This window comes from Myotis myotis, unplaced genomic scaffold (assembly GCF_014108235.1).
Source record: "Myotis myotis isolate mMyoMyo1 unplaced genomic scaffold, mMyoMyo1.p scaffold_m19_p_7, whole genome shotgun sequence".
In the NCBI taxonomy this organism is placed as follows: Eukaryota; Metazoa; Chordata; class Mammalia; order Chiroptera; family Vespertilionidae; genus Myotis; species Myotis myotis.
The window spans coordinates 92,759,349-92,783,580 of NW_023416379.1; the positions used below are offsets into that span (position 1 = coordinate 92,759,349).

Genomic DNA, 24,232 nt, shown 5'->3' on the forward strand with positions numbered 1-24,232 from the left:
CGGAGGCTGGGCGCCTCGGGATCCCGACAGGGGACCCCGACCCCGGACCCCGACCCCGACGGGAGTTCGCTCTTCAGCGGGAGCGCCGCCCTCGGTCCCGCCCAGGCCGACGCCCCACTCTCCGGTGGCGCCGGGAGCGCTCCCCGCCGGCCGGGCGCAGGCAGCGGCTGGAGTCGCGCAGCGAAGCCCGGGCGGACCGACGGCGGGAGCCCCGGTGCGGCGGCCACGCCCCCCTCCGGCCCCGCCCCGCGCCCCGCCCCGCGCCCCGCCCCCTCCCGCAGCCCCCACCCCCCGCCGGGCTCTTCAACACAAACTTTCCGTCCCGCTCGCTCCCTCCTCCGCGCCCGGCGCCTCCCGCTCGCGTCCGGCTCATTCCGCACATTCCGGTCGGCACCCTCCCCGCGACCCTCCCCGCGACCCCCTCCCCGCGACCCCCTCCCGGCCCCGCGGCCCGCGGCCCGGCAGCGCCCGGCGGAGCGCCCCCGCCAGCTCGGACCAGGTAAGCCGCGGGCACCGCGGAGGCCCCGCGGGGAGAGGTGGCGGGTGGGTCGGTCGGTTGTGATTTGGGAATGGGGATTCCAGGGGGGCTGGGCCCCTGAACTATTGTCCACCCCGAGCCGGAGCCCCGGATTTGGGTGCCGGGAAGTTTAGAGGGAAGGGGGGGAGCTCTCCGGGAAGCCCCGCCCACCAGCACCCCGCCGCGACCGGGACTAGCTGGTCGGGGAGGTCGGGGAGCCGAGAGGTGGCCCCGCTGCCATCAGCTGTCCCAGCGTCCGCCTCTGGGGTGTCAGGACAGGGGCCCGGGGCCGGCACGGTTCGGGGGGCTGCCACGGAGGCTCTCGTACCCAGGGCGCCCATCCCCGGGCCGCGCCGCCCTTTGGACTCAGGCTCGCGCTCCCGGAGCCCGCCCGGCCCAGCCGCACAGGCCGCCGGCCTCGGCGCCCGGCTCCCGCGCGCTGCCCGCTCCCGCGGCTGCGCTGGGGCGTGGGGGGTGTCGGGGCCAGGCTGCGCCCGGCTGTGCCCCCGGGGCGCAGGGGCCTGCGTGCCCTCCGGCTCCGCGCCTGTGTCCGGGGAGGTTCTGCCCTGAGCGCTGCGCGCCCCGCTCCGAAGGCGGCTGGATTTGGGGCCTTCTCTTCGCCACGCTTTCTCAGAGCCCTGGTCTAGGCTTTAGGGTTGAAGGCGGCTCGTCCTGACCATCACCACGTCGGCCGATCCCTTTACTCCTGCCGGGGGAGGGAGGGCGGGATGCCGGTCTGCACCCGCCTCCAGCCCGGCCAGGCCCTGTCATGGAGACCCCGCTCGGTCCCCTTTCTAGGAGAGCGGCCCGGACCCAGGGCTGAGAGATTCGTTCCGGACAAGTGCGAGTGGGGCCGGGGGGAGTCTTCTGTGTGTCTTCCCTCTCCAGGTAGAGGCAGAAGCAGGTCAGGCCTGGACTTGTAGCCGGGAGATCAGGGGTAGGGCTGGGGGCTGGGCAGCCCACGGCGCACTGTGTCCTGCCTTCCGTGGCCTGGTTCTAGGGAGGCGCGATCCACCCCGGAGGGAGGCCTCCTTGACCAGAAAGCGGGGGGCAGCCTGGGGCAAGAAGGGAAATCCAAGTCCCCAAAAGCTGGAGATTTGGGAGAGCTACGTCCCCCTCCCTTCCAGGTATTTGTAGCTCCTTTTCCAAGGGGTGTCAACCCAGGACGTGTTTCCGTGGAACGCTGGGCCCCCGCGCACTCAGTGGGCAGATGTATCTCCTATGAAATAGTGTTGTGTTGAGGGTGACTTCGTGGGCCCCGGATGCCCCCCTCCGAGAGAGGCTGGAGCCAATGGGAGTCTGACCTGGGGCCTTCCCCTAGCCCCCTAGACAGGGGACAGTAATTAATGTTAATTAGGCATTTGGGCTGGGGAACACTGAGTAGGATGGTCAGTGATTGGCAGGACGGAGCTGTGTGTGTGTGTGTGTCCTGGGCCCTGTTCCTGCCCTCACCCTCAGAACCTGGTACATTCTACCAGATGAGGAAATATTAAAACTAGAATGAAACATCTCACAGAGGAAGCCTAGAAATTCGATATCTGGTCCCAACTGGACTTGAGCCAGCGGTGTCATCTTGGTGGGCCTTGTCAGGCCTCAGTTTCCCTGCTGGGAACAGTGGCTTCCCAGGTCCCTTTTCTCTGAGCCCCTCCCGGAGGCTCTGTCACTCAGCCTTCCGCCCCTCCCATTATGGAACTGGAACCTGTGTGGTCTGGAGAGGTCATGGGTGACCCTGTGGTCTTAGCAAGAAGGCGAGGACAAGCCAGGGGTGACTGAGGAGAAGCTGAACCAGGTAAGCGTGGCCACAGTAGTTGCAGGCAGCAGGGCTCGAGGGACAGGGAAGCCAGGTGGAGTGGGGGAACTTGCCCGCTGAAGTGGCCATGGGGTCTGGCAAGCGGGATGGGATGAGTGGCATCAGAGGCCACTTGGGTAGAGGGCCCTGCGCCTGGCTCCCGACCCCCAACTCCTTAGGCCTCAGTGTTGAGCTGCAAGGGTGTCAGCCCTGCCCATCTCCGCACTCAGGAGGAGCAGGGGACAGAGGCTTCAGCTCTGAGAAGGGTAGGGAAGGGTGCTGGTAGCACCAGGCCGGGGAGCTGGCGTCCGTCATGGCTCTAAATACTGCAGCTTTCTGTGGAGGTGGCGTGGAGGTCACCCCCTCTTCTTCCCACATGGAGGCTGCAGAAGCTGGAGGTCCCAGGGGTGGCCTTGAGGACCCAGGTCTCTGCGGACCTCCTCGGGGCAGCCCTGGGGCCATGGCGGGAGCTTCCCTGGTCAGAGCTGGAGCAGAGGTCAGCACGTGACCCCCGCTCTGTCCCCATGGCCTTGCCCTGACCTCCCCTTCCTCCTGGTGTGGTGCCAGCCTCGGGCTGGCTGCAGGAGAGGGGCTGCCCCTCGGGGAAAACACAGGATGGAGAGGGTCCCCGCAGGAGGCCGTGGGCAGGGAGAATTCTCTCCCTGGGATCCCCGCAGCCCCAGCCTGGAGGTTTCCTAGAGAGCTGATTGCTTCCTGTGCTCCCTGCCAGGCCCGAGAGGACAGGAAGCGATAGCGGGAAAAGAGTGCAACTGTGGGTGCCGCTGGAGGCGTGCGCGAGAAACCCAGGGGACACTGGGGGAGTCTGTGCGGTGGGTGCGGGCACGAGCGAACCAGGCACAACCAGTTTGTGTGCGCGGCTGCGTGCGAGGCTGGACAGATGCACGAGAGCCTGTATGTGACATGTCTGTGTGACTGCACTGCATGTACATGGGCGAACCTGTGTGATGATGGTGAGTGTGGCTGAGTGCTCACGGGTGTGTTTAGGAGAGACGCTGGCTCCGGACCATCGGGGGAGCCTGAGTCTGGCCCTGGGTGGGATTGTGATGCTCTGCGTGTGTGAGGGACACAGCGATGGGGTGACGCTGTGCGTGTCAGAGTAGAATGAGTAATTCTGTGTGACCCAGGGCGCTGTGGCGTGGCCGCTTATGATGCTGCGTGTGCGCACAGCATGTGAGATGGTCTCAGTGTATAGGACTCTCATGGTCTGTGTGTGTGACACTTTGTTTTGTTTTTGTGTAGGATTTTTGGTGGAGATCTGGGGAAGGATCCCAGGTGTATATGACATTTTGTATGAGAAAAACTGATGGTATGGGGGGTGTGAGTGAGTGTGTGTGAGTGTGTGTGAGTGTGAGTGTGTGTGTGAGTGTGTATGAGTGTGCATGAGTATGACTGTGTGTATGTGAGTGAGTGTGAGTGTGAGTGAGTGAGTGTGTGTGAGTGTGCGTGAGTATGACTGTGTGTATGTGAGTGTGAGTGTGAGTGAGTGTGTGCGTGTGTGTGAGTGTGCATGAGTATGACTGTGTGTATGTGAGTGTGAGTGTGAGTGAGTGTGTGCGTGTGTGTGAGTGTGCGTGAGTATGACTGTGTGCATGTGAGTATGACTGTGTGCGTGTGAGTGAGTGTGAGTGTGTGTGAGACACCAGGACATGGAGGGCCGCGTCGGCGCAGTGGACGCGCTCAGCGCTGTGGAGGCTGCGTGTGAAGGAAGGTGTGCAGGAACAGCACCAGGGAAACGGCTTGGCGTTGCGTGTGAGGGACGGGGGTGACAGGCGCCTCTGTGGGTGGTCACTGTCTGGGGTTGTTTGGGGCTGTAGGACAGTGTGGGCGGCATCCTGCAGGGCTGTGCCAGGCGTGGCGTGGGGCCGTGTGACAGATTGGGGGCCTGGTCTCAGTGCATGTGGCGCTGTGTGGGGGACCTTCAAAAAGATGACTTAAAAACAAGAAGGCATGCATTTAATGCCACTGAACTGCGCACTTAAAAATGGTTAAGGCTGGCCGCTGTGGCTCAGTGGTGAGTGTCGACCTATGAACCAGGAGGTCATGGTTCGATTCCAGTCAGGCCATATGCTGTGGTTACGGGCTTGATCACCAGTGTGGGGTGTGCTGGGGGCAGCCAATCAATGATTCTCTTTCATCATTGATGTTTCTACCTCTCCCTCTTCCTTCCTCTCTGAAATCAATAAAAGTATATTTTTTAAAAAATGGTTAAAATCGGCCCTGGCCGGGCGCGCAGTGGTTAGAGCATTGGCCCTCAGGCTGAAGGGTCCCGGGCTCCATTCCAGTACCTCGGTGACAGGCTCAATCCCCGCCCGCCCCGGGTCAGGGCGAGTGCGGGAGACAACCAATCAATGTGTCTCTCCCATCGATGTTTCTCTCTCTGTTTCTCCCTCTCCCTCTCCCTTCCACTCTCTCCAAAAAGCAATGGAAAAGTATCCTCCAGTGCGGATTAACAAAACAAAACAAATCAATGAAACACATTCTCGGGTGAAGATTTTAAAAATTGTTAAAATCATAGATTTTATATTGTATATTTCTTATCACAATAAAATGAAAAGCAGAGGAGAGCGATGCCGGTGGCAGCGAATGTGAGGTCAGTGTGTGTAGCGGGAGCCGGGGGGGGGGGGGGGGGGGGGGCGGCGAGCCCGGTGTCTCTGGAAGACATCACATCGCGACTCTCGTGGTGGGGGGGGGGGGGATTGACTGCTGGCAACTAGCGGGTGACTCGGGCCGGGGTGCAGGCGGCCCGAGTGGGGGGCACGGCGTGTGAATTGAGAACTGTGGGATCCAGTTTCCCAAGTTACCCACTAGCTGTATCTCTGTTCCCCCTAAACGCGGACACAGGCCTTGGCTGGAGATGGACAAGATGAGGAGACAGGACAGAATCTCGGGGTGGGGGTGAAGGGAGGAGTAGGAACGGGCCCGCCCTACCCTCGCACCCTCCTACACTGCGGGTGGGGGGCAGGGTGCTGACTTTGGGGCCAGCTTTGGAGAAGGGAGCCTGGGGTTCCTCTGCTCCCTGAGCCGCCGCTGTGCCCTGCGTAGGGGGGGCGGGGGCGGGTCTTGATTCCCAAATTGGAAGCACATTAATAAGGGGGAGAGGGGAGGAGGCCCCCACCCCCTCCTAGTTGACTCTGCAAATTGCTTCCTCCTGTAAAAACCCGACCCTGCTCCAGGGGGAGGGAGCTCCCTCCCCAGCCTAGAGGGTGTGGCCACTTGGCAGGGTCCCTGGGGGTCCTTGGACGGGAGCTGGGGGAGGCACCATCACCCCCATCCCTCCCCACTCTCGGGTCTCAGCTAGAGCTGGGCCACTTTGAGGGTGGGAGGCTCCGGCAGCTGGAGAACAGCTGGCCTCTCTGTGGGCTGGGTGGGGAGGAGGGGGAGCATGGGGAGGCTCCCTTAGCTCTCATCCACCGCCTCCCCTTCCTCACCCCCTGGCCGGCCAGCCCAGCCCAGGTTTGGGGTGGGATTCAGGATGGAACGCTGATTTCAGTCATCTTCCCACACTTTGAGGGGCTGGGGTGCCTGCAAGAGTGGACGCTGCCAGCCACCAGACCCAGCAGGGCCACCAGGTGCGGTGTGTCCGCCCAGTGGGCTGGTGCCAGGGGAGGAATAAATGTGGGGGACACCCGCCTGGACTTGCCCTGTCTGCCTGCCCGTCCACCAGGGCAGAGGGGAGCCCAAGCCGAGGTCTGGAGGCCGAGGGGCCATAGGCTGGGGGCCTGGTGCCTCTGCAGCAGCCCCAGCTCGGCCTCCGTCCCTGGAGCTGTCCAGCCAGTTATTCCAGCAGGCCTGGCCCCAGGACAGGGAGTGGGCCGCAAGGTGCCCCTTATCTCCCCGGCCCGGGCCGGCTCACCCAGCCTAGCTCCCATCCCTGCACCACCCAGCGCACCTCTGACCTCTGAGCCTGAGGGCCGCTGGTCAGACTGAGGGTAAAGGTAGATGGGACCACAGGAGGTCCGGCCCATGGCAATGCGGCCTCTGCTGGGGGAGGTCGGGTGGGAGGTTGTCTGTGAGGAGGCGGGAGGAGCAGATGGGACAGGGATGGGGATGTCCTGGACATGGCATTGTGGCTGACCCCAGCCCCCAGAGTGGCCTTCCCTTCTTTCTAGGTCTCCCCTGGCCTCTGGGTCTTTCTGCCATTTGTTTTTCTTTCTTTTCTGCTCGCCTCCCCTCCCCTCCCCCCTCCACTCCCCTCCCTTTTCCCCTACTCACCCCTCCCTTGCCCTCCCCTCCCCTCCACCCTCCACCCTCCACTCCCCTGCCTTCCCCTCCCCTCTCTCCTCCTCACCCCTCCCCTCCTCTTTCTTCTCTGTTCTCATCACCTCTCCCCTTCACTCCCTTCTTTCCTCCCCTCTATCCCCCTCCTCTTCCCTCCCCTCCTCTGTCCTACTCTCCTCTGTCCTCCTCTCCTCCCCTCCTCTGTCCTCCTCTCCTCCCCTCCTCTGTCCTCCTCTCCTCCCCTCCTCTTCGCTCCTCTGTCCCCCTCCTCTCCCCTCCCCTCCCCTCCCCTCTCCTCTCCTCTCCTCTCCTCTCCTCTCCTCTCCTCTCCTCTCCTCTCCTCTCCTCTCCTCTGTCCTCTGGCTCCTACCCCCTACCCCCTACCCCCTACCTAGCTTGCCCACTCCTGTATCTGAGTTCATGGATCTTTCCCCTTCCGGACCCTCTAATCCCCCTCCTCTCTATACCCCGCTCCAAACGCCCCCAGACTCTCCCTCTTCCCCTCCAGCCCATCTCAAGCTCCACCCGCCTTGTCTCTCACTCAGGTCTTTCTTCTTCTCTCCCCTCTTGGTGGCAAAGCCCAGCAAGGCAGCGGTTCTAGCCACCTGGGCGAGTAAGGATGGGGTGGGGGCTGGAGCTGGGGCTGGGGTGGGGAACCGCCACCCCCCCCCCAACCCTGCCTGTACAGGGAGATGAGACCCGAGTCTGGGCTGGGGCTGCCACCCAGGAGGCCTGCCCTCTCAGCCCACACACTGAGCCCCACATTTGCCCCACATCCATCCAGCCCCTGCAGCTGCCGAGAGCCTCCCCCACCCCGGCTGGGTCCCGTGTCTGGGGTCTAAGCAGAGGAGGCGGCACACACTGGCCTCGGGCCTCACCCCACAGCCGTAACTGGGGGCCAGAGCAGCCTCCAGACCCAGGCTGGCCCTCCCGGGTGTGCCATGGAAACCCCAGTTCAGTGCCCACTGCCCATGGGCACGCCTCAGCCGGGCACACATTCTCGGTGGGTGTCCCCCGGCACCCGCACAGCACACCTGCACACACGCGCCGCTGTGCATGGCTGCGGCTGGGGTCGCCTGTGCGCGTGTGGGTGCCTCTGCCACACCAGAGCTCCTGGAAAAGGGGCTTGCCTGTGCCCGGGAGCCTGAGGGGGGGGACCCACGGGGGTCCTCGCCTCTCCTTGACTGTCCTTGCAGCCACCCCCTCCCCCTCACCAGCTGCCAGCGGTCCCAGCCAGGGCCGCCCCACCCCCGTCTGTCCCAGCTCCCGAGCTGCTGTGTTCGCCATATTTGGCCACAGTGCTCCTGCGGGGGGCGGGGCGGGCCTGACATCACCCGGGAGGGGGGCCACCGCCTGGGTGGGGGGAGGCGGACAGAGACTTGGGGGAGGCAGGCAAGTTGCTTTGAAAAGTCGGCTGCCAGGGGCCCCCATGCCCTGGGCCTCCACTGCTCTGAGCGAGGCCGCAGGGAGGCTTGGCGGGGAGATGGGTTGAGACTGGGTAGAGGGTCCCAGCTCACTGCAGCCCCCTCCTGCCTCCTGCTGACGGCTGTGCCAGCGTCACCCTGGGGAGAGTCCTGGGCTCCGGCTGCTTTAGTGCAGGAGTCTCTGCGTCCCCAGGTCCCTGCTCCCCCACATTTTTACTCCCAGAACTTGGCCTGGGGGCTGAGGTGAGGCTGCGATGGGGACACGGTCCTGGGGTGGAGACCTGAGGCACAGTGTGTGGCTGCCTCTGCTGGCTGCCCCGGAGCCCTCCCGAGAGGGCTACAGCAGTGCCGGGGTCCCTGAAGTTGCCCCAGCCACTTGGGCTTAAGGGTGCCCCTGGTCTGGACCCCACTGGGACGCTCAGAGTGGTTGCCATGACAACGTGGCTTCCTCCCTAGCACAGGTGCTGGAGTTCTCAGCCCCATCCCTTGGGTAAGAGACTGGAGCCAGATTGCCTGGGTTCAGAACCTGCTCTAGTACTTCCTAGCTGGGTGTCCTTGAGCAGGTTGCTTAACCTCTCTGTTCATTGGTTTCCTCATATGTAAAGTGGGAGCAATCACAGTATCTGTCCCAGAGGTTACTGTGAGAATTACATGAGTCCGTGTGTGTACACACAAGAACAGGGCCTGCCTTTTGGCAGGTGCTGCCGTCAGTAGCAGCATTAAGTCTACACTCTGTATCCATGTGACATGCAGGCTCCCCGGGCCCTCCCATCCCTTGGCACTAGCCACCTCCTTCAAGCTTCCCAAGCCAACAGGTGTCCCCACGGGGAGACCTCCACCCATTCAGCAGGACCTGGAATTCATGTCTGCGGTGGGCGGGGGGGGGGGGGGGATTCCCTTCCTGGTTTCTGAGGGGGTCCCCCACATTCCTGCCCTGCCCCTGCTTGCCCTACAGCCCAGAGCGAAGCCCCAGGATCTAGCCATCCCAGCACCCTGGGCATGCAGATCCCGAGGCTGATGGGGGGAGGGCTTGGGGCTCCCTAGGGGGGGGGGGAGGGTGGACTGGGACTGGGTGGGTGTGGTCTAAATTAACAACCAGCCTGGCGTTTGCAGGGAACTCTGTTTGCAGGGAACTCGGAGTTTACAGAGCCTGGCCCGTCCACGATGTGAGCCAGGACAGGGGCGGGCATGTGGGTGGTTTATGGGCTGCTGTAGGCCCAGAGGTGCGGGAACAGGAAGTGGGATGGAGGAGCGGGTGGGGTTGAGCAAGGCTGCTGGCCAGGCACCTTCTGGGCTGCTCCCTTGCCAGCCAGCGGCTCTCCTGCAATTCCGGGGGCACTTCTGCCCCAAGTTTGGGCTCCTTAGCAGGGTTCTCGAGAGTTACCTTTTGGGCAAGGCAAGCCTCACCCTTCCTCACCCCCAGCAGGTCCTCAGTAGGGTTGCAGGGATGCTGGGGGAGAAGGAGGGCTGGGGATCCCCGAGACAGGAAGCAGGAGCTGGCAGGAGCCCCTCAGAGCTGCAGACACCTGGGCTGCCCCTCCGACCCTTCTCCCCTTGCCCATCCTGCTGCCTTTGACAGCCGTGTGACCTGGCGAGCCTCGGTTTTCCTCACCTGGAAGATGGGCATCACGCCTTGCCCCCTGCCTTGGATTCTGGGACTGAGTGAACGGGCTGTGTAGCTAGAAGGCATTGTTGTTGTTGACCACGAGTGTTGAGTCAGGCATTGTGGTTGGCACTTGTCACGATCCAATTTCAACCCTCGCAACCTCAGGGAGACCCTTTCCTCATTTTACAGGACCAGGGGTCGGACAGGCGAACTCACCCCTCCCAGGTCACACAGCACTGAGTTCACCTCTGGTGACCTCCGCCTCGCCCCGAGCGCCTGCCCCTGGCGGGGAGGTGGCTGTGGCCTGGGAGGACCCTGGCCCTCACCCTCTCGTCTGCCCCCCAGGCTCAGGCTGCCCAGTGGGCTCAGGCCCAGAGCCCAGAGAAACCAGCACAATAGCGTCCAACAGCTGGACCGCCAGCAGCAGCCCCGGGGAAGCCCGGGAGGATGGGCCCGAGGGCCTGGACAAGGGGCTGGACAACGATGCGGAGGGCGTGTGGAGCCCGGACATCGAGCAGAGCTTCCAGGAGGCGCTGGCCATCTACCCGCCCTGCGGCCGCCGCAAGATCATCCTGTCGGACGAGGGCAAGATGTACGGTGCGTGTGGGGAGGCGTGGGGCTGGGACACTGAGGGCTGGGGAAGCAGCTGGCCCTCCGCCCCGCCCCCTGCTCTCTGCCCCCTCACCCAACCGGTTTGGGCCAGTCCTAAGGCTGCCAGCCGCTGGGCGGGCGAGTCGGTGCGTGCAAGCCTGTGTGTCTGGATCCTCCTCATAAACACGCCAGGCTTGCCCCTCCGCCAGCGCGTGGCTCACACCTTGCACCCCATCCGCTTCTCCTCTCCTGCCCACTGCCCCTGGAGGTTTCGGGGTGACTCAGTGGGCCCAGGAAACTGGGTCAGTCCAGTGTGCTCCAGGCGAGGCCTGGGAGAGGGTTCTTCCCTGGTGGCAGGATGTGGGGGAGCCTGAGGGGTGAGGCCTAGGGCGGGAGTGAGGGGGAGGCCTGCAGGCTGGTGGGAAGCCACCGTGAAGGGGCTGTGCTGGGAAGAGGGCTGGAGGGATGGCTCATGCCTCAGGCCCTCCCCGGCCTCCCCCTCTGGGGCTCTCTGCCACCTTGCCCACCTGCTGCCTCCAGAAGGGAGTGCCCCCTCTTGCCTAGTGCTGAGGGCTCTCCCCGAGTGGCATTTTTGGGATAACTCAACCCTTCTTGGCCTGGCTCCTTGCCAGCTCCCTCCAACCCTCCCTGGCAGCCTGGCTAAGTGAGGAGGCCCAGCCTCTCCCTCCCAGCACCCAGCACCAGGGCGCGTAGGAAGGAGGCAGCTGAGGCCTGGAGTCCCCTGCCCCACCCGCTGCCACACCCACCCCAGCACAGCTCGCCAGGCCACTGTGCAGGCAGATGTTCCACGGCGGGAGCTCCGGCCCCACTGCCACCTCCCCGTGGTGGGGCAGCCCCACGGGTATTTTTAGATGGGGTGGAGGGAGGGGGTGGAGAGGGGCAGGAAGGGAGGAGCGGTGGGGCTGGTTCTGTCATCAAAAAGGAATTTGAAGAATGTGGCCATTCTGGGGAGACTGGAGGTGAGGGGCCTGGATTTGGGGGGTAAGGAGTATACACCCTGAGGATGCTGACAGGCAATTAGTCATGTGCCCCGAGCACCCCTCTCCTGGGCCAAGTCCCCCTGCGCAGTCCCCCACCCTGAGACTGACAGGCCAGGTGTGTCTCAGGGCGCAGCCACTGGTAACCTGCGACATGGGTGACAGGCTCAGTGACACATCTTGACACAGACTGTCCGTGTAGGAGGTGCTGGGAGGCCACGGGCCTCCTGCCTGTTGTAGCCGAGAAGGGAAGGGACTTGTCCAGGGCCTCCCCAGGGAAGGGCAGCCAGGCAGGCACCAGCCCAGCCATTGCAGACACATGGCCACTGAGAAGACAGCAGCCGGCCAGGCCTCCCTCACACACACACACACACACACACACACACACACACACACTGGGTACCCCGACCAGGCCTCCCTCACTCAGAGATACCCCAGCCAGGCCTCCCTCACCCAGGGTACCCGGGCCACGCCTCCCTCACAGGGGGTACCCCAGACAGGCCTCCCTCACAGGGGATACCCCGGCCAGGCCTCCCTCACCCAGGGTACCCCGGCCACGCCTCCCTCACAGGGGGTACCCCGGCCAGGCCTCCCTCAAAGGGGGTACCCCAGACAGGCCTCCCTCACAGGGGTACCCCAGACAGGCCTCCCTCACAGGGGTACCCCAGACTGGCCTCCCTCACAGGGGGTACCCCGGCCAGGCCTCCCTCACAGGGGTACCCCAGACAGGCCTCCCTCACAGGGGGTACCCCAGACAGGCCTCCCTCACAGGGGTACCCCAGACAGGCCTCCCTCACACGGGGTACCCCAGACAGGCCTCCCTCACACGGGGTACCCCAGACAGGCCTCCCTCACAGGGGATACCCTGGCCAGGCCTCCCTCACACAAGGGTACTCCAGACTGGCCTCCCTCACAGGGGATACCCTGGCCAGGCCTCCCTCACACGGGGTACCCCAGACAGGCCTCCCTCACAGGGGTACCCCGGCCAGGCCTCCCTCACAGGGGGTACCGCAGCCAGGCCTCCCTCACACGGGTACCCCGGCCAGGCCTCTCACACGGGGTACCCCGGCCAGGCCTCCCTCACAGGGGTACCCCGGCCAGGCCTCCCTCATGGGGTCTGCACTCAGAGGTCTGCAGCTGGTGGCAGGCCCTGGAGGAAGAAAGCTGCTGGGGCTGGGAGTGAGGGGCCCAGCTTCCTGCCCTGGGGCCACACCTGCCCCTGTCTGTCCTGCAGGGACACCTGTCCAGCCGCCTGACATGGGTCTGACTCCCTCCCTCCCTCCCTCCCTCCGCTGCCCCTGTCCCCCTCCCCCAGGGAGAGGCCCCAGGCCCTGGAGGGTGGGGGAGCACCTGGGGCCTCCCAGCACCCTTGGCTGCCCTGCTGTGCCCTGAGGTGGGGGCTGGAGGGGGAAAGGGCCTGGTGTGGGTCCAGCCTCCAGCCACCAGCCACTGTTTTCTCTCTCGCCCATCTAGGTCGGAACGAGCTGATCGCGCGCTATATTAAACTGAGGACGGGCAAGACCCGGACGAGAAAGCAGGTAGAGACTGCTGCTGTGGAGGCCGCCCTGCCTGCACGCTCTCAGCCCCTCGTCCCCATGCCCCGCCCCGCCCTCTCTGTGCCACTTCACACCCCCTCGAGCTGCATCGTCACTCACCACTGGCTTCTCTGACCACCCACCACCCACCTAAGACTTGTGGTTCAGTGACCGATGATACGGCCGCGGGGCAGCCGTGGCAGCTCCATGGTCACTGCCCTGAGAGGCCCACTGGCCAGTCAGGGGACAGACGGCTGGATGGACGTGTGCAGGGGGTGCGCTGTGGGGCAGGCTCCTAGCCCAGGCCGGGCAGGGGAGGGGAGGAGCGGGCGGGAAGGCTTCCTAAAGGGAAAGGATTTTCGGGCGGGAGAGGGAGGAGAGGGAGCGGTTCTCCAGGCTGAGGAAGTCGGACACAGATGTAACTGTGAGTCCGCACAGAGCTACTTGCTATTCCTTCCCTTGGTCCTCACAGCAGCCTTAGCGGTAGGCACAGCCGTCCCCTCCGTTTTACAGAAAAGGAAACTGAGGCACGGGAAGTTTAGTAACTGCCTTGCTGGTAGGTGGTGGGTCCAGGGTTCAGCCCATTAGGCAGGAAAGAGCCTTCAGCCAGCAGAGTGGGGGAGGGGGGGGAAGGAAGAACGGAGGGCCAGTGGTGAGCGATTCAGCTGCCCACGGACAGGTTCCCGCTGGCGGCAGCTGGGGCCGTGGAAGGGACTAGAGCAGGAGTGGCTGGGGGCAGGGGGCAGGAATGTTGGCGCTGGAGCAGCCGGCCATGGGTTAGGGCCGGACAGGGGCCTAGAGCAACAGCAGTGGTGGCCGGGGTAGTGGCAGGGGTGAGGGTAGGGATGGTGGATGGGAAAACACGATGAGCTGAGAGGTGACTGGGCGGCGGGCAGTCCAGGGAGGGCAGCGTGTGCACAGGAGACCTGAAGGGAATTGTTCCGGGTGGGTTGCCCGGGGGGTTGCCCGGGAGACAGGCAGCCTGGAGGCAGGTTCCTGGAGGAGTGGAGGCCCCTCTGACCCTCAAACTCCCCCCCACCCCCCTGCTGGGGCCGGCGTGGGCTGGGCCCTGCACCCACCTCCCGGGCTGCATAGACAGGCTGAGCTGTCCCACCCACTGCCTCGAAGGGAGGTTCGGAGTCCAGTACCCAGCGGGAGCATTTGTGAGCCACTGCCCTCGGGCAGCTCAGGTCGCACCGCATTTATTTCTTTAGCAAGTGATTGAGCTCCTACTGCGTTCCAGGCACGAGGGATGCAGCAGGGAACCAGACATTCACGGGCCCTGGGCCCTGGGCCCTGTTCCCTGGAGCCTGGGAGCAGGAGGAACACTGCCTGTCAGACCCCTGGGTTCAAGCTCCTGCTGCCTCTCTGCCGGGAGGTGCGTGTCCTGCCTCACCCAACAGACATGTTCATAGGACGTGTGTCGGGGGGAAGGGGCTGAGGCACCCGAGGCCCAGAGCGGGTAGAGAGCCTCTTCCTTCTGGGCCCGCGTTATACCTGCCCATGGCCAGTATCCCGTGAAGGCTGGCTGGCCAGTGAAGTTTTATTTTCATTATAAAATAAAATGATAAAACACTAATTATAAACGAAACCAGCTGTCGGCAAGCTCAGAGCTTTAAAAACCGCTGGCCTTCGTCATTTTGCAGGGGCGGCACTCCTCTAACTTCATTTTCCCTTCTAACTCCCGGATCTAATATCTCCTTGCCGGGGAGCTGTCCCATGTGGTGAGGACAAGGCGTGTGCTTTTGTGTCTCAAAGAGCAAGCCGCTGACAGGGTTGTTTCAGTGTTTTTGTTTGTTTGTTTGTTTTTTAAATATATTTTTATTGATTTCAGAGAGGAAGGAAGCGATAGAAACATCAGTGATGAGAGAGAATCACTGATTGGCTGCCTCCTGCGTGCTCCCCACTGGGGATCGAGCCTGAAACCCGGGCATGTGCCCTTGACCGGAATTGAACCTGGGACCCTTCAGTCCGCAGGCCGATGCTCTATCCACCGAGCCAAACCAGCTAGGGCCAGTTTTTTTTTTAATGCAGTTTTGGTTTTTTTACAGATATTTATACAATGAGTAGCAATATAGTGCCTTCATATGGCAAAAACCCAGCTAAATGTCGCTTAGGATTAAGTCCTCTGTGACTTCCAGCTGTCGCAGAGCTGACCATTGGGAGCTGAAAGAACCCAGGTAGCATCACCTGTGGTGAAGCAAGGGCCTCTGGAGTCAGGCCACCTGGGTTCGACCCCCAGCCCGGCCCCCAGCTGTGTGACCTCGGATAAGCTGCTACCCTCTCTGTGCTTTGGTTTCATTATCTGCAAATCGGAATAATATTAGTGCCGCCTTCTTAGTGGTGCTGTGGAGTCCGACGGGGTGGTGGATAAAGTGCTGGGAGCCCGGGAGGCGTGCGCAGTCAGCGTCCCTTGCGGCCGTGCCACGCCACGGTCGGTCGTCTGGCTGAGCTGTGTCTGATCCTTGCATGGTCTGAGGCGGGTGAGGAGCACCCGCCGGGGTCCTAACCAAGTACTATGGGGGCTGCCCAGCATCAGATACGTGGTCACTTTCAGTCTGTGATTAAAAAGGAAAAGAAACTTTTTTTGTGGGAATAAAGACTCCTTGCAAGGAAAGCCAACAGCAGTGGCTGGGAATGAAGGTGTGAGGTGCCTAGAGGAGCCACGTGTTCCCTTGTGTTTCAGGGAGAAAGTGGCATTTAGGTTCCCTGAGGCTCAGGGTCCGATCCTCCAAGTGTCAAGGGTGTGTGGCACCAGCCAGTGGCACACCCACCCTGACCGTGACCAGCTCAGGTTTGCTGGAGAGGAAGGCTTCAGGGAGGAGGTGCTGGAAAAGAAACACAATTAAGAGTTCCTACTGTGTGCCTTTATGTTTACTGCCATTTATTGGTCCAAGGAGAAGGGAGGCATGCTGGGGGAAGAAGCTGCGTGAGCAAAGCGGAGTAGGACAGGCCTGGCCGGTGGCCAGCGAGCGGGTGCGGTGACTGGAAGATGGAGGTGGTGGTATGGAGGGTGGGGGAGGATTATAGAGAAGATGGCCGGACATATACTCTCACGGCCAGCAGGACACATGCCATTGCTAGCTCTGGTCAGCCTCGGGGGGGAGGGGGAGCGGAATAAAGGTCCACGTGCTCTTCCTCGGGGTTGATGCAGCCCTGCACCGGGCACACAGTGTGACCGCAGGGCTTGGGCCGGACTTTAGCGCTCACCACGGGTACCTTGCACAGTGGACAGCTGGTGGTCCTAGAAGCCCGTAGGCTCTTGATCACAACAGGGCCAAGAGGAAAGCAGAAGTGCCAGGCAGGGCTGCGAGTGTCTGCCCCCGGGGGCCCCAGAGTCCCCCACTTACACCTGTTCCCAGAGACGAGGGCCGGCTGCTGCCTGTGGCACCAAGCTCACCTCCTCACTGTGTGTTTCCCTCTCTGGCCGGGCGCGGGGCGGCCCCTAGGTGTCCAGCCACATACAGGTTCTAGCTCGGAAGAAGGTGCGGGAGTACCAGGTTGGCATCAAGGTATGTTGGACCTGACTGGGGCCTCCAGCCCCTCCTGGGCCCCTTTCCACGGCACCTGCACCGCTGCCTGCACCGCTCGGACCTTGGCCTCGGCCAGCTCTCCGGCCCCCTGTGCCTCTTTTCCGGCTGAAGCTCTGTTCTTGCCTCTTCTTCCACTCTCTGCTCTTTCTTTCTTTCTCTCTCTCTCTCTACAGGTCTCTAGCCACTTGCAGGTTCTAGCCAGGCGGAAATCTCGGGAGATTCAGTCCAAGCTGAAGGTATGGGGTCCCTTGCCGCTTGGCCTGGCCCTGGCCCTGCCCAGGCCTGTGGCTGCTCTCTGACCCCAGCTCGGGACAGGGAGGGGGCCGAGGAGCAAGAAGCCCAAAGGCCGCTGCAGGCTACACAGGCCCCGGAGACCGAGCAGGACAGCAGTCCTTCAGTGAAGGAGAGGGAGACCATCTGGGCCCCGAAGGCCCCCTCTCTTCTCCGATTTCCTTTTCCTCCTTCCTCCTTTGCTGCTTGCTGATTGCACGGGGACTTCAGGAGGGCAGGGGGAGACGCTGGAGCGCATGGGCCGGCAGAGCTATTGTGTGGGCGTGGCCGTTCCTTCCATTGGACACTCCGTCCTGGCTGCCCTGTGCCTGAGGACCTCAGAGCCTGCGTTCACGGCCTGGACCCTGGTCAGGGCCCCTGCTGGCTGCATCTTCTTCTCTCTGCCCATAGCTGCCCAGCAGCCTGGTACATGAGCAGACCTCAGGGACACCAGCTTGGGCCACCATCTAGGTCTCCAGCCTGTCCTCCGTCATCCTACCCTGTCCAGGGCACCCCCAGCTTAGAAACACTGCCTCTGGGTGGCAGAGGGTGTGGGGGGGGGGGGGGCGGGGGGCTGGGAGGTCCACAGCCACCTCAGCTTCCCTGGGCTTCCCAGAAGCTGGGAGCCAGGTGGGCGTGGAGTGGAGGGAGGTGAGAAGACAGTCGTTCCCCCCCCCCCCTCCCCCATATAGCCCTCATTTGTGCCTCTTCTAATCATGCTCCCTCTCCTTCACAGGCCATGAACCTGGTAAGTAGCACTGCCCCTCCCCTAGGGGACCTCGGGGGGAGAGCACCTAACATAGAATTTTCAAATTCTGGATTGTAGATCAGTGTAGCTGACAGGTTCTCAAACCTTAGCACGCATCAGAATTGCCAGCAGGGCTGGTGGAGACATTTTGGGCCTCACCCCCAGGCTTTCTGATTCAGAGGCCTGAGCGGGGCCTGAAACTTGGCCTTTTTAGCAAGCTTTCAGGCGATGCTGGTGCGATTGGTCCGGGACCGTACTTTGAGAACCACTGAGAAAATACAATAGAAAGTATGACAGTGCATGACACAAATTGGGGGACATATTTTGGTACCTGCTAGGTTATAGAATGAAATAAAATTGTTTCTTACTGTGCACTGTGGTTAGAGGGGCGATGGACACTTAGGAGACAGGCCAGAGAGGGGCCGAGGGCCTCCTTAGGCCACACAGCAGAGCTGGGGCTGTAATCCAGACATGGACTTCCAGAGCCCCGAGAGCCTGGGGGGGGGGCCCTGGGGCAAGCCCTGTCCTGTCTGCCCTCATGCGGCGCCTCCCTCCCCTAGGACCAGGTCTCCAAGGACAAAGCCCTCCAGAGCATGGCGTCCATGTCCTCTGCCCAGATCGTCTCCGCCAGCGTGCTACAGAACAAGTTCAGCCCGCCCTCCCCGCTGCCCCAGGCCGTCTTCTCCACTTCCTCACGGGTACGGTGCGGGGTCTGGGAGGTGGGGCTGGGGGGTGAGGACCATAGATTCTGAGGGACCTCTGGCTTTGTCCCATCTCTGCAGTTCTGGAGCAGCCCCCCTCTCCTGGGACAGCAGCCCGGACCCTCTCAGGAGTGAGTATCCTGGTGCATCCTCCCCACACCCTCTGCTTTCCCTCAGCCGCCGACCTAGGCTTCCCCTCTCATCAGGGTTCCAGCAACAAATGAGCCATTTTTAATTCAAAAGCCGAGGGATGGAGTGCGCCAGTAAGAGAGCTAATGCACTTGTCTGTTCATTCACGTGTTTATTCATTCGTCAACCCACTCATCCCCTTGTCACCCGTCCTTCAGCTATTTTTCATTCAGCCAGTCTCTGAATTCACCTCTCAGCCGAGCAGCCAAGTGTACTCGGTCCCTCCAGTTCTCAGATGACTTTCTTCCAGAAACGCCCTCTGTTTAAGCACGGCCTCCCGGGAGGGTGGGACGCTGTATTAAATGTGCACGTCGGCTGTGGGAGCAGCGGGATCTCACAGAAGTTAGTGTGGAGCAGGCAAGCCGGCCAGCAGACGCCGGGGCCTCTGCAGAAAGGCTAGGGCTGGTGGCTCTCTGCTGGGATCCCAGACGAGACCCAAGTGACTAGGCTGGATGGAGGGTGGGGCAGGGGATGGCCCTCTAACCAGGCTGTGCTCCTGTCTGCAGCATCAAGCCCTTTGCACAGCCAGCCTACCCCATCCAGCCGCCCCTGCCGCCGGCGCTCAGCAGTAAGTTCCCGGGGGCTCCGCCACCGCCTGCCCTTCCCTGGGCACCTGCCCCTCTGCTCCGAGCGCTTGGGCCCAACTGTGTGTGAGCACGTGTGTGTGCCCGGGTGTGAGCACGTGTGTGCCCGGGTGTGAGCACGTGTGTGTGCCCATGTGTGAGCACATGTGTGTGCCCGTGTGAGCACATGTGTGTGCCCATGTGTAAGTACATGTGTGTTTGCCCGTGTGTGAGCACATGTGTGTGCCCGTGTGTAAGTACATGTGTGTGCCTGTGTGTGAGCACATGTGTGTGCCCGTGTGTGAGTACATGTGTGTGTGCCCGTGTGAGCACATGTGTGTGCCCGTGTGTAAGTACATGTGTGTGTGCCCATGTGTGAGCACATGTCTGTGCCCGTGTGTGAGTACATGTGTGTGCCCGTGTGTGAGTACATGTGTGTGCCCATGTGTGAACACGTGTGTGCCCATGTGTGAACGTGTGTGTGTGTGTGTGTGTGTGTGTGTGTGTGTGTACGCGCACATGGCCGTGCCCTCCGGGAGAGAGGAGTGGGTGGCATCTATAGGGATCGGGACAGACCAGGAGTAGCCCCCTTACAGTGTCATCCCCCCCCTTCCGCTGCAAGTGCACACCACCAACAGCATCACATTCATAGACTGTGTGTATATAAAATCCTTGTTAGGAAATACACCAAAGTCTTAACAGTTTCATTCTAAGTGTTGGGATTTTGGATAATTTTTAAAATGTTTTCATTAATTTTAGAGAGAGGAAGGGAGAGGGAAAAAGAGAAACATCGATGAAACACGCATCGGCTGCCTCCTGCGCGCCCCCTACTGGGGGCCCAGTGGAGACTTGGGCACGTGCCCAAACCGGAGTGGAACCCGCGGCCTCTCAGTGCGTGGGCGACTCTCAACCAACTGAGCCACACTGGCCAGGGCAGGATAATTATTATTTTCCCCTTTGACATGTCTGTTTTCTGCTTGAACACCCGCTAACAGTGACTAAGGGAAAACCCGCCAGGTACGCACGGGGCCCCACACAGGCAGGCAGGCTGCACACGGCACAAGGGCACCCCGCGGGGCGTGGGAGTCCAGCCTGGCCGCCTCCCCAGAGGGCTCTGCGCGGGCGACCACGCACCCCGCCCACGAGGGTCACCCCCCACCCCCAGGTTACGAGCCCCTGGCCCCGCTGCCCCCGGCCGCCGCCTCGGCACCCGCGTGGCAGGACCGCACCATCGCCTCCTCCCGCCTGCGGCTCCTCGAGTACTCCGCCTTCATGGAGGTGCAGCGCGACCCCGACACGGTAACGTGTTCAATGTGTTTGGTGGGGCGAGGGGACCCCGCGGCGGTCCAGGGCCACAGCTAGGTCACGGGGTGGGGCAGCCACAGGCCCCCCCCTGCCCTCCCCCCTCCCCACCCCCCTGCGCCCCCTGCTCTCCTGACCCGCTGCTGCCCTCCCCACAGTACAGCAAACACTTGTTTGTGCACATCGGCCAGACAAACCCCGCCTTCTCGGACCCGCCCCTGGAGGCCGTGGACGTGCGTCAGATCTACGACAAGTTCCCCGAGAAGAAGGGCGGACTGAAGGAGCTGTACGAGAAAGGCCCCCCGAATGCCTTCTTCCTGGTCAAGTTCTGGGTGAGCCGCCCCTGCGCCCCCCAGCCCCTCCCCTCCCCCAGACCTGCAGTCCCGGGCCCACCCTACTGGCCACCTCTCTCCCCAGGGCGGTGGGCAGTGCCTGGGCGATGGGCAGTTCCTGGGCGGGGGGCAGTGCCTGGGCGGTGGGCAGTGCCGGGGCGGTGGGCAGTTCCTGGGCGGTGGGCAGTTCCTGGGCGGTGGGCAGTTCCTGGGCGGTGGGCAGTGCCGGGGCGGTGGGCAGTTCCTGGGCGGTGGGCAGTTCCTGGGCGGTGGGCAGTGCCGGGGCGGTGGGCAGTGCCGGGGCGGTGGGCAGTGCCTGGGCGGTGGGCAGTTCCTGGGCGGTGGGCAGTTCCTGGGCGGTGGGCAGTGCCGGGGCGGTGGGCAGTTCCTGGGCGGTGGGCAGTGCCGGGGCGGTGGGCAGTGCCGGGGCGGTGGGCAGTTCCTGGGCGGTGGGCAGTGCCGGGGCGGTGGGCAGTGCCGGGGCGGTGGGCAGTGCCGGGGCGGTGGGCAGTGCCGGGGCGGTGGGCAGTGCCGGGGCGGTGGGCAGTGCCTGGGCGGTGGGCAGTGCCGGGGCGGTGGGCAGTGCCGGGGCGGTGGGCAGTGCCGGGGCGGTGGGCAGTGCCTGGGCGGTGGGCAGTGCCGGGGCGGTGGGCAGTGCCGGGGCGGTGGGCAGTGCCTGGGCGGTGGGCAGTGCCGGGGCGGCGGGCAGGACGCCCACGGGGATGGCGGAAGCCTCGCTCGGGCCTCCAGCAGCTCACGCCGCCCGCCCTCCTGCAGGCCGACCTCAGCAGCACCATCCAGGAGGGCCCGGGCGCCTTCTACGGGGTCAGCTCCCAGTACAGCTCAGCCGACAGCATGACCATCAGCGTCTCCACCAAGGTGTGCTCCTTCGGCAAGCAGGTGGTGGAGAAGGTGGAGGTGAGTGGGGTCCCGGGGTGGGGGGATGGGGGAGGGGGTGGGGCGCGGCCAGGAGCAGGCCCCAGCGAGGCCTCCTCTCCGCAGACCGAGTACGCGCAGCTGGAGAACGGGCGCTTCGTGTACCGCATCCACCGCTCGCCCATGTGTGAGTACATGATCAACTTCATCCACAAGCTGAAGCACCTGCCGGAGAAGTACATGATGAACAGCGTCCTGGAGAACTTCACCATCCTGCAGGTGAGCGGCTGGTGTGGGCTCGCGGGTCCGGGGGAGGCCGGACCCATTGCTCAGAGAAAGAGACTGAGCCCCCAGGGGAGCAGGGGCAGCTCAGCCCGCACTCCCAGGCCCTGCGCTGCCCAACCTGAATCCTCCTGCCCGGCCCCAGGTGGTCACCAGCCGCGACTCCCAGGAGACCCTGCTCGTCATTGCTTTTGTCTTCGAAGTCTCCACCAGCGAGCACGGGGCCCAGCACCACGTCTACAAGCTCGTCAAAGACTAGGGTGCCCTCTGCCCCACCACCAGGATCCAGGACGAGCCTCTTCTCACACACCTGCCTGGCACCCCAGGGTCCAGGATTGAGGACTCATCTGCCTGCCAGGCCTCGGCCCAGGGCCAGGAGGCCTCCCCACCTGCTCCAGCACACACCCCCTGCCACTGTTCTGCGCTTTAACTGTGGGAGAAGGGAGGGGGCTCAGCGGTGGGGCAGCCTGGCTGGGTCGCCGAGCCACCATCACTTCGGTCTGCCCAGCCTCAGTGAATGGGAGGACACCTTTGGCTCAGGTGTGTGTGGCCACTGGCCCCTCAGGGCTGGGACAGGTGGGTGAGGGAGACTGGAGGGGAGGCGGAGTGCAGAGGCCAGGAAGGAGTGTGGAGCTGGGGTTGCGCTGAGAAGAGAGAGGCCCACACTGTCTTTGCACCTGCCATGTGCCAGGCCCAGTGCCTCCTACCATCCTCTGACCTGCAAAGCAATCATGGGTCTCGGTGTCACAGATGAGGAGTCTGGAGGGGGTGGGGGGGGGGGCAGAGTTGGAGTTCTCACCAGGGCTGCCTGTCCGGAGCCCAGTTTACACACCGCCCTGCCTCGGACCGGCCCCAGGCTGGGGAGGGGCTCTACACTGAGGGGCGGGTTGGGGCCCCTGACACGGGGAGCCGCTGCCTCTGACCAGCAGGGAAGGGGAGCAGCAGGTACTCACACCTGTTGGGCGCCCTCTGTCAGCCTAGCATCCAGCCAGGGCCCCGGGAGGGAGGCTCCTGCGCCACTCCCCCCACGCTGCCCTGGCCCAGATCCTTTGCCAGGCTCCCCAGCAGCCGCCTGACGGGAAGGACCCCAGGGGCAGGCCCAGGCTCAGAAGCAGGTTGGAGGGTCAGGTAGGAAGATGCCAGTCCCTGGGCAGATCTGTGGCCCGGGCACAAGAGGCCGCACAGGCTTCGGTATTTTCTCTTGCCCAGTGAACCCTCAGCAGTGCCACTACCTTGCTCTTCCCGGTGCCAGTCTCCCTGCCTGGAGCAGCTCCCCAGACCTCGTTCTGGGACTGAAGGTGCACCCTGCCCACTGCCTTTTCCCACCATCCGGCCCCTCAGTGCCCGGCCTCCGGGCATCGATGAGTTTCATATGAAGTACTGTGCCCTGCCCTGCCCTGCCCTGACCCCACCCCTGAGCTTCCTGAAGGTCCTCACAGTTTGCATATCGCTCAGGCCACCTCCAAACCCAACCTAGGTTTTATAATGTATATTATATATATTTTTGTGTATTTTTTAAATCCAGCTGTGATGGGTTATATCATAAACGTGGCACAGGGCTGGGGCAGGCGCCCTCAAGGCCTACTCAGAAAGAGAAATTAAAGTTATTTGTTTGTGGGTTAGTCGTGTGACCAGTTGTGTGCCAGGCCTCTGGGTTGGAACAGCTTCAGGGGGGCTCTCCCTGGTTATGTCCTGGTGTGTCACCTCCCCCCATCTTTTCCGGGGGCCCCCAAGCCCTACCCTCAGTCTAAAGAGGTGTGATTCTGGGGTCCCATGAACGCTTTCCAGCTTCAACCTTTCTCCATATCCACACCCCTCCTGCCGTGGGTTGCACACTGAACTCAGCCCAGCCTGCCGAGGTTTCCTGTTGTTCTCTCTCTCTCTCTCTCTCTCTCTCACACACACACACACACACACAGAAAAGCCATTTATTTTGTCTTATGATCCTAGACAAAATAAATTCAAGCTAAAGACTGCCTATAGCACTTTTCTGCTTTCGGGGACCAGTTTTTATTATTACTACAGGCCCAATGCATGAAATTCATGCAAGGGTAGGCCCTTGCAACCCCAGCTTCATCCGAAGGTCGGAAGGTCGTCTGGATGGTCGTTCTGCTGTCCAGTCTAATTAGCATATTAGCTCTTTATTATATAGGATTATTATTATTACTGAGTTTTAGAGATACAGAAAGGAGGGAGAGAGAAACATCGATGTGAAAGTGAAATGGATGGAATAGCTTTGTCGCTAAGTGACGTGACTTGCCCAAGGTCACACACCTGCTGAGATGGGCCACCTGCTAAATCCCCATGGTCTTCTCAGTGTCTGCTGCTGTTCTCACCGGCCTGCCCTCACTTTACTCCCGAGGAAAGAGCTCAAGGCAGGTGAGTGCTCTCAGCAGTGGATAGCTGCCAGCGGGGCAGGCCAGACCAAGCTGCCCCTGTCCGCCCGGGGAAGCACACAGCGGGGATGCAGCGTGGCCGTGGGGAGGCCGTACCCTCGGTGGACATGCATTGTTTATCTGAAATTCAGATTTAACTGGGCACCCTGCATTTTCTTTTTAAATTATTTTATTCATTTTACAGAGAGGAAGGGAGAGAGAGTTAGAAGCATTGATGAGAGAAACATCGATCAGCCGCCTCCTGCACGCCCCCTACTGGGGATTGTGCGTGCAACCAAGGTACATTACCCCTGACCGGAATCGAACCTGGGACCCTTCAGTCGGAGGGCGGATGCTCTGTC

At 62.6% G+C, this 24,232-nt stretch overlaps 1 protein-coding gene across 4 annotated transcripts; it reads left to right on the top strand.

Moving 5' to 3' along the window:
* The first annotated feature begins 417 nt into the window (after positions 1-417).
* On the top strand, positions 418-23,117 carry TEAD3 (TEA domain transcription factor 3). Of its 4 annotated transcripts, XM_036317124.1 has the most exons (14): positions 418-499; positions 9,921-10,172; positions 12,638-12,702; positions 16,149-16,211; positions 16,406-16,468; positions 17,239-17,250; positions 17,811-17,948; positions 18,033-18,082; positions 18,647-18,708; positions 19,869-20,002; positions 20,164-20,337; positions 21,115-21,255; positions 21,340-21,492; positions 21,641-23,117. In XM_036317124.1, the coding sequence occupies exons 2-14, from the start codon at positions 10,166-10,168 to the stop codon at positions 21,752-21,754; spliced, it is 1,176 nt and encodes a 391-aa protein (XP_036173017.1). In that variant the 5' UTR covers positions 418-499; positions 9,921-10,165; the 3' UTR covers positions 21,755-23,117. The 4 variants fall into 4 exon arrangements, with proteins under 4 accessions (XP_036173017.1, XP_036173018.1, XP_036173015.1 ...); XM_036317125.1 differs by lacking the exons at positions 418-499; positions 16,149-16,211 and having other exon boundaries at positions 9,678-10,172; XM_036317122.1 differs by lacking the exons at positions 418-499; positions 16,149-16,211; positions 16,406-16,468 and having other exon boundaries at positions 10,034-10,172.
* Positions 23,118-24,232: the final 1,115 nt, after the last annotated feature.